This window comes from Bison bison, unplaced genomic scaffold, assembly GCF_000754665.1.
Source record: "Bison bison bison isolate TAMUID 2011002044 unplaced genomic scaffold, Bison_UMD1.0 scf7180017864134, whole genome shotgun sequence".
NCBI classification, from domain to species: domain Eukaryota; kingdom Metazoa; phylum Chordata; class Mammalia; order Artiodactyla; family Bovidae; genus Bison; species Bison bison.
The window spans coordinates 2,389,625-2,398,616 of record NW_011494706.1 but is presented as its reverse complement, the minus strand read 5'-3'; the positions used below and the strand labels follow the sequence as shown (position 1 = coordinate 2,398,616).

Here is an 8,992-nt window from a genome sequence, read left to right as displayed (position 1 = left end):
ACCCTCTTCCAACACACAAGAGAAGACTCTCTACATGGACATCACCAGATGGTCAACACCGAAATCAGATTGATTATATTCTTTGCAGCCAAAGATGGAGAAGCTCTATACAGTCCTCAAAAACAAGACCGGGAGCTGACTGTGGCTCAGATCATGAACTCCTTATTGTAAAATTCAGACTTAAATTGAAGAAAGTAGAGAAAACTACTAGACTATTCAGGTATGACCTAAATCAAATCCCTAACGAATGTGGGATTATACAGCGGAAGTGAGAAATAGATTTAAGGGACTAGATCTGATAGAGTGCCTGATGAATTATGGACAGAGGTTTGTACATTGTACAGGAGACGGGGAGCAAGACCATCCCCAAGAAAAAGAAATGCAAAAAGGCAAAATGGTTGTCTGAGGAGGCCTTACAAATAGCTGTGAAAAGAAGAGAAGTGAAAAGCAAAGGAGAAAGAGAAAGATATACCCATGCCAGAGAATAGCAAAGAGAGATAAGAAAGCCTTCCTCAATGATCAGTGCAAAGAAATAGAGGAAAACAATAGAATGGGAAAGACTAGAGATCTCTTCAAGAAATTAGTTGCTGAGGGAACATTTCACACAAAGATGGGCTCAATAAAGGACAGAAATGGTAGGGACCTAACAGAAGCAGAAGATATTAAGAAGAGGTGGCGAGAACACACAGAAGAACTATACAAAAAAGATTTTCACGACCCAGATAATCATGATGGTGTGATCACTCACACTCACCTAGAACCAGACATCCTGGAATGTGAAGTCAAGTGGGTCTTAGGAAGCATCCCTATGAACGAAGCTAGTGGAAGTGATGGAATTCCAATTGAGCTATTTCAAATCCTGGAAGATGATGCTGTGAAAATGCTGCACTCAATATGCCAGCAAATTTGGAAAACTCAGCAGTGGCCACAGGACTGGAAAAGGTCAGTTTTCATTCCAATCCCTAAGAAAAGCAATGCCAAAGAATGCTCAAACTACCACACAATTGCACTCATCTCACACACTACCAAGGTAATGCTCAAAATTCTCCAAGCCAGACTTCAACAATATGTGACCCGTGAACTTCCAGATGATCAAGCTGGTTTTAGAAAAGGCAGAGTAACCAGAGATCAAATTGCCAACATCTGCTGGATCATCAAAAAAGCAAGAGAGTTCCAGTAAAACATCTGCTTTATTGACTATGCCAAAGCCTTTGTGTGGATCACAATAAACTATGGAAAATTCTGAAAGAGATGGGAATACCAGACCACCTGACCTGCCTCTTGAGAAATCTGTATGCAGGTCAGGAAACAACAGTTAGAACCAGACGTGGAGCAACAGACTGGTTCCAAATAGGCAAAGGAGTATGTCAAGGCTGTATATTGTCACCCTGCTTATTTAACTTATATGCAGAATACATCATGAGAAACGCTGGGCTGGAAGAAGCACAAGCTGGAATCAAGATTGCTGGGAGAAATATCAATAACTTCAGATATGCAGATGACACGACTGTTACGGCAGAAAGTGAAGAGGAACTAAAAAGCCTCTTGATGAAAGTGAAAGAGGAGAGTGAAAAAGTTGGCTTAAAGCTCAACATTCAGAAAACGAAGATCATGGCATCTGGTTCCATTACTTCATGGCAAATAGATGGAGAAACAGTGGAAACAGTGTCCGACTTTATTTTTCTGGGCTCCAGAATCACTGCAGATGGTGACTGCAGCCATGAAATTAAAAGATGCTTACTCCTTGGATAAATAGTTGTGACCAACCTAGACAGCATATTAAAAAGCAGAGACATTACTTTGCCAACAAAGGTCTGTCTAGTAAAGGCTATGGTGTTTCCAGTAGTCACGTATGGATGTGAGAGTTGGACTATAAAGAGAGCTGAGCACCAAAGAATTGATGGTTTTGAACTGTGGTGTTGGAGAAGTCCTTGGACTGCAAGGAGATCCAACCAGTCCGTCCTAAAGGAAATCGGTCCTGAATGTTCATTGATGTTGAAGCTGAAACTCCAGTACTTTGGCCACCTGATGCGAAGAACTGACTCATTTGAAAAGACCCTGATGTTGGGAAAGATTGAAGGTGAGAGGAGAAGGGAACGACAGAGGATGAGATGGTTGGATGGCATCACCGACTCAATGAACTTGAGTCTGAGTAATCTCCAGGAGTTGGTGATGGACAGGGAGGCCTGGCCTGCTGCAGTCCATGGGGTCACAAAGAGTCGGACACGACTGAGCGACTGAACTGAACTGAACAGTCAGTGAAGATTTTTAAGTTTCCAACAGTGCATTTAAGAGTTCTAGAGTTTTTATTTGGTTCTTACAGTTTTTTACTTGTGCTGAGATTTCTCATTTGTGCATTTATTATGACCATATTTTATTTTATGTATTTAAACATACTCATAATAGCTACTTTAGAATCCTTTGCTGCTAATTTTAATGTCTGAGTCATTTCAGGCATTGTTTTTTCTCTTGATTATCAGTCACATTTTCTGTTTCTTCATGTTTCTTGTGATTTTAGATTTTTTTTCTGGACACTGTGATGATATATAAATTGTAGAGACATTCTTCCACTATATTCTTTCAAAGTGTATTGAATGTTGTTTCATCAAGCAGTTAACTTGGTGTAACTTGTTCTCTAAATTCTTTTTTATTTATTTATTTTATTTTATTTTTAAACTTTACAAATTGTGTTAGTTTTGCCAAATATCAAAATGAATCCGCCACAGGTATACATGTGTTCCCCATCCTGAACCCTCCTCCCTCCTCCCTCCCCATACGATCCCTCTGGGTTGTCCCAGTGCACCAGCCCCAAGCATCCAGTATTGTGCATCGAACCTGGACTGGCGACTCGTTTCATATATGATATTATACATATTTCAGTGCCGTTCTCTAAATTCTGTGTTCACCTTGACAAGAACCACCGGAAGAATTATCTATTAGTTCTTTTTGCCTTAGCTGACCTTTGTCCTGGGCATACATAGTTAAGGGGTCAACTAGAGATTTTTTCAGAGTTTATTTACAGAATTTGGGGATCCTCTTTTGCAGATCTTTTTCTGAGATTTCCCTTTCTTATTTTTCAACTCCTCCTGTTCTCCCACACTGCTGTGAGTCCTCAGTCACCTTGCAGTACCAACTGGCATCTTCCCTCAGGAAAAAAGTCATAAAAATGGCAACCTGACCCAGTGTTCTCTGCCATTCTCCATTCTGTCAAATCCTTTCTACTTTCTGACTGGTTGCTCTCCAGCGTCTTTGGATTGCTGTTGGATTATGTTTTGTCTGGACTTCATGTTACCTGTAGAAGGGTTGGTCTGAGAGAAGGCACTCCTCACATACCTTTTCTTTTTAGTGTGGTAGAAATATATTTAAAGTTTGCCTTTTAGCCTTTTAAGTGTACATTCAGGGCCGTTAATTGCATTTACAGTCTTGTTCATCAGTTCCCACTGTCTTTACCCCAAACATTTTCTTATCCAAATAGAGACTGTGTCCCAAAAGCAGTGCATCTCCGCCCGCTCTCCCTTACCCTCTGATAACCTCTAATATACTTTCTGTCTCAATAAAATTGCCTGTTCGACATGTTTCACATGAGTGGAATCCTACAATATTTGTTCTTTTATGTCTGGCTTATTTCAGTTTTAGCATGATGTTTTCAAGTTTCATCCATGTTGTAGAATGTATCAGAACTCTTTTTAAGCCTGAATACTGTTCCATCGTACAGATAGGTTTTATGTATCCATTGGTCTGTTAATATCCATTTGGGTTGTTGCCACATACTTGCTGTGGTAAATAATGGATGCTGTAATGAATATGGATGTAAAAGTGTCTGTTTGAGTTCCTGCTTTCATTTATTTAGGGTATATATCTATTAGTAGAGTTGGATTATATGGTAATTCTTTAACTTCTTGAGGAACTAACTGCCAAACTGTTTTCCACAGTGGCTATACTATTTTATATTCCTACTAGTAATTATAAGTTTGCAGTTTCTTCAGATTCTCGCCCACATGTATTTTCCTTTTATTTATTTATTATTATAGTCATCCTAGTGGGTATAAAGTGGTGTCTCATTGTGATTTTGATTTTTGTGTCTCTAATGATGACTTGGAGAAGGCAATGGCACCCCACTCCAGTACTCTTGCCTGGAAAATCCCATGGACAGAGGAGCCTGGTAGGCTGCAGACCATTGGGGTCTCGAAGAGTCGGACACAACTGAGTGACTTCACTTTCACTTTTCCCTTTCATGCATTGGAGAAGGAAATGGCAACCCACTCCACTGTTCTTGCCTGGAGAATCCCAGGGACGGGGGAGCCTGGTGGGCCACCGTCTATGGGGTCACACAGAGCCGGACACGACTGAAGCGACTTAGCAGCATCAGCAATGACTGACTGTGTTGAGTGTCTTTTCATATTCTTGTTGATGGTTTATATATGTTTGGAGAAATGTCTATTCAAGTTTTCTGCCCATTTTTTGAATGGTCTTTTTTTATTGTTAACTTGTCAGAATTCTTTATATATTCTGGTTATTAAATGCTTATCAGACATGGTTTGCAAATATTTTTTCCCATTCTGTAGTTTTTCCACTTTGAGTGTCTTCTGATGCACAGAAGTTTTTAATTTTGATGAATCCAATTTATCTAGTTTTTCTTTTCTTGTTTATACTTTTGCTATATTTTAGACTCCACTGCCAAATCCGAGGTCGTGAAAATTCACTCATTTTTTTCTAGGAGTTTTATGATTTTAGCTTGTTCATTTATGTTTTTCATCCATCTCACAGCATTAATTTCTATATATTGTGGGAGGTAGGGATGCAGCTTTCCATGTGGAAATCCAGTTTTCCCAGCAGTATCTATTGAAGAGATATTCTTTCCCCTCATTGATGGACTTGATTGCCTTTATCAAAAATCAGTTTGCCATATGTGTAAGGGTTTATTTCTGAACTCTCAGTTCTATTCCATTGGTGTATATATCTACCCTAAAGCCAGTATCACACTATTTTGATTATTTAGTGTAACTTTGTAGTAAGTTTTAAAATTGAGAACTGAATACTCCAACAGATTGTCTTGGCTATTCAAGGCTTCACATTTTCATATGAATTTGAGTTTTGGTTTTTCCATTTCTACAAATGAATAACTCCTTAAAAAACTTGCTCTTTGGATTCTGATTACTTTAGAGATTTAATCAGGTCAATACAGACATTTAATTCACATAATGGATTATAAAGAAGTGTCTAAACACTTGTCCTTTCTTCTGTTGAAGTACAATTGAATAGTTTCCAGTGTTTTGCTTTTATAAACAATGCCATAATGAACATTCTCTGCTTGATACTTGTCCATGTGTTGGAAAGTTTTGTTAGGACAGTAGTTCTCAACCTGGGCAGTTTTGTCTGCAAGAGAACATTGGCAGTGTTTGGAGACGTTTTTGACTATCAAGACTGAGGAGGAGTGCTACAGGCACGTAGCAGGTGGGGAGACCAGAAAGTGAAAGTGAAGTCACTCAGTCGTGTCCGACTCTTTGTGACCCCATGGCCTGCAGCCTGCCAGGCTTCTCTGTTCATGGGATTTTCCAGGCAAGAATACTGGAGTGGGCTGCTATTTCCTTCTCCAGGAGATCTTCCCAACCCAGGGATGGAACCCAGGTCTCCCGCATTGTAAGCAGATGCTTTTACCGTCTGAGCCACCAGGGAGAGACAGGAGGTGCCGCTAAACATGCCACAGCGGTGGAGCAGATTCCCACCCACCCAACTACAAAGCATGATCCAAATTATACAATTTGTAAATAGTACCGAGGTTGAGAAACTCTGCTCTGGGGCATATACTTAGAAGTGGGATTTATAAAGCCCTAGAATGCTTCCCTGGTGGCTCAGGTGGTAAAGAATCTGCCTGCAAAGTTTGAGACCCAGGTTCGATCCCTGGGTTGGGAAGATCCCCTGGAGAAGGAAATGACAACCCATTCTAGTGTCCACGGGAGAATCCCGTGGACAGGGGAGCCTGGTGGGCTGTGGTCCATGGGGTCACAAAGAGTCAGACACAACTGAATGACTAACACTTTGACTTTCAGGATGTGTACAGTTTTTTTGTTATTATATTAATGGATTTCTATAAAACATGAAGAAGATATTATTTCCAATTCAAGTAAAGGTTTTATTTGGAATACCTGGAATTAAAATGAAGGTTTCTTTGGTGATGCTGGTAATCCATCAGTTATAAGCAATTTAATTGTCTTAAACCAGATGAAATAGCAGCATTATCCAGAGTTCACTTAATTTGTTTACTTGCCCAGAGGGGGCACATAATTTTTTAACTTTGTGAACTGTACTTCCTGCCTGATTACAATGTTGATTTTAGAGTAAGAATCTGCTGCTAATTAATCTGTGCTGAACAATGGTTGACTGAATGAGAAAAAAATTACAGTGTGAAAAATGTAGAATTTTTTTTTCTGACAAAGATGTTTGTTAAATATTGAAAGCTTAAAGTTTGAAAAGTTTCTCTCTGTGATTTAAATTGGTTTTTAAATTGAAGACAGAGGAATGAACCTTAAGAATTTCGAGACTCACTTTTAAGCCTGTAAGACCCATAGTTCTGCATCTGAAAATGTGATGGGATTTATGCCTGGGAACTGTGTGCTTTTGTGTACGTGCCATTTTGCATATGATTTTGGGTGGTTTATGTGTGTTCCCGAAGCCTGTTTGTGGACCACTCCTACTCCATTTGAAACTTCCAGATTTTCAGATTCAGGACTTTGGTAAAATTCTTAAAATGCTAATAATAAGATACAGGGTATTTGAAATTATCACTGAGTAGTGAAGACACAGCTATATATTGTTCATGTCTGATTTGCCAAATGCATAAGACTCGGTGGTAGAATTAAGTCCTTCAATGTTAAATGAATGAATACAGATCTTATTTTAACATCTATAACCTTCATTTTTTTGTTGTTGTTCTTTTTACTAGGCATATGCAGCAGTGCTGTGGCAACAAGCTAATGAAAGCAGACAAAATTCAACTGAAAAAGCGTGTTTTGGAATCTCCCTACCAGAAGAAAAACTTAATGACTTTCGTGATGAACAGATTGGACAATTGCAGGAACTGATGCAAGAGGCCACTAAACCCAACAGGCAATTTAATATCACTGAGTCTAGGAAACCAAAGCTTTAGTCTATATAATAAAGCTTAAAAAAGCATTTCAAGTTCAGAGCCCTCTAATTGGTTTTTAAAATTTGTTTCTTAAGCATTTAGGTTTTGAGAATGCCTGGTGTTAATGAAATATTCTTTTATTTGGGGATATTTTGAATGTTGTAATATACAAATCAGGATCATGAGTGGATGAAACTACATTTATTGAAGTAGTAACAGTTGCTGGATAGGATTTGTGTTTTGGACTACATAAGAAAGAATGGTTGTAAACTGGACAAGCTTGTGAAATTTTCCCCAAAATTTTGTATGTAAATTTGTTTTAATGCTATTCATGTTTAAGCATTAATCTTGTGGCTCTAGATGTATCAGATAAGTATATCATAATCATGATAGATACAGAATTCCATGTTCATTATTTAATTCCTATTTGCATGGAATACCTTTTTCTACCCTCTCACTTTCAGTATCCCTAGATCTGAAGTGGGTCTCTTATAAACAGCATTTATAGGGATCTTGTTTTTGTGTCCATTCAGCCAGTCTGTTTTTTTGGTTGGAGCATTTAATCCATTAAGATTTAATGTAATTATCAATATATATGTTCTTACTGCCATTTTATTAATTATTTTGAATTTGTTTTTGTAGGTCTTTTTTTTTTTTTTTTTTGGTTTATGGTTGCCATGAAGTTTTAATATAGCAGTCTATATTTTAAGTTGCTGATCTCAAATGCATTTCCAGTGTCCTGCATTTGTACTCTCTTCTCTTCTCACAGTCACTGGTTTTGATAGATTTGTGTGTGGATGATTGCCTACTTTTACTGTATGTTTGCCTTTATGGGTGAGCTTTCCTGTTTGTAATTTTCTTATTTCTAGTTGTAGCCTTTTTCTTTTCTGTCTATAGAGTTCTTTAGCATTTGTTATAAAATTGGTTTAGTGGTGCTGAATTCTCTTAGCTCTTGATTATCTATAAAACTTCTGATTTCTCTGTCAAATCTGAATGAGAGCTTTGCTGGGTAGACTATTATTGTGTAATGTGAAATTGCTCAGTTGTGTCTGACTCTTTGTGACCCCATAGACACTAGCCTGCACCAGGCTCCTACATCCATGGAATTTTCTAGGCAAGAGTACTGGAGTGGGTTGCCATTTCCTTCTCCAGGGAATCTTGACCCAGGGATTGAACCCAGGTCTCCTGCATTGATAGACAGACACTTTACTGTCTGAGCCACCAGGGAATCAAAAGACTATCTGGAGGTTGTGAAGACCTCACTAGACCTACTCCCATAATTTACATTTTAAGATTACAGGACTAGCCAGAAGGTTTTTTCCAGAGACTGTCCTCAAGCAGGATACATTATTGTTATATATCCTAAGAAATGTAGAGGGAAAAAAAGTTAGTCCTTTCTGCCTCCTTGAGAATTCCAGACCCCAGAGTATTATTAGTTGTAGGTTTTTCCCTTTCATTACTTTAAATAAATAAATCATGCCACTCCCTTCTGGCCTGCAGAGTTTCCACTGAAAAACTGCTAACATATAAGGAATCCCCATAAAGTTAATTGTTGCTTTCCCCTTGTTGCTGTTCATGTTCTCGCTTTGTCTTTAATTTTAATCAGATATTAATATGTGTCTTGGTGTGTTCCTCCTTGTGTTTATCCCTTTGGGTGGGGCCAGGTCTCAGTGTCAGAATGACGGCCTCCAGGAGAGCTCACACCAACAGGCATTTCCTGGGGCCCCCACCACCTGAGCCGCAAGAGACCCTCCAAGAGCGGCAGGTGGGTCTGGCCCGGGCTCCTGTGGAGCCACTGCTTTGTCCCGGGCCCCAGCGCATGTGAAGCCTTGTGTGCGCCCTTCCAGAGTGGAGGCTGTTTCGTGC

At 39.0% G+C, this 8,992-nt stretch overlaps 1 protein-coding gene across 1 annotated transcript in view; it reads left to right on the top strand.

Annotated features, from left to right (window-relative positions):
• Positions 1 to 8,114, top strand: part of ACN9 (ACN9 homolog (S. cerevisiae)) — an 89,265-nt gene extending 81,151 nt beyond the window's left edge. Inside the window, exon 2 of the mRNA XM_010839738.1 lies at positions 6,944 to 8,114. Coding sequence (XP_010838040.1) covers positions 6,944 to 7,147 — 204 coding nt within the window. The 3' untranslated portion in view covers positions 7,148 to 8,114. The remainder of the gene's footprint in view (positions 1 to 6,943) is intronic.
• The last annotated feature ends 878 nt before the right edge of the window (positions 8,115 to 8,992 follow it).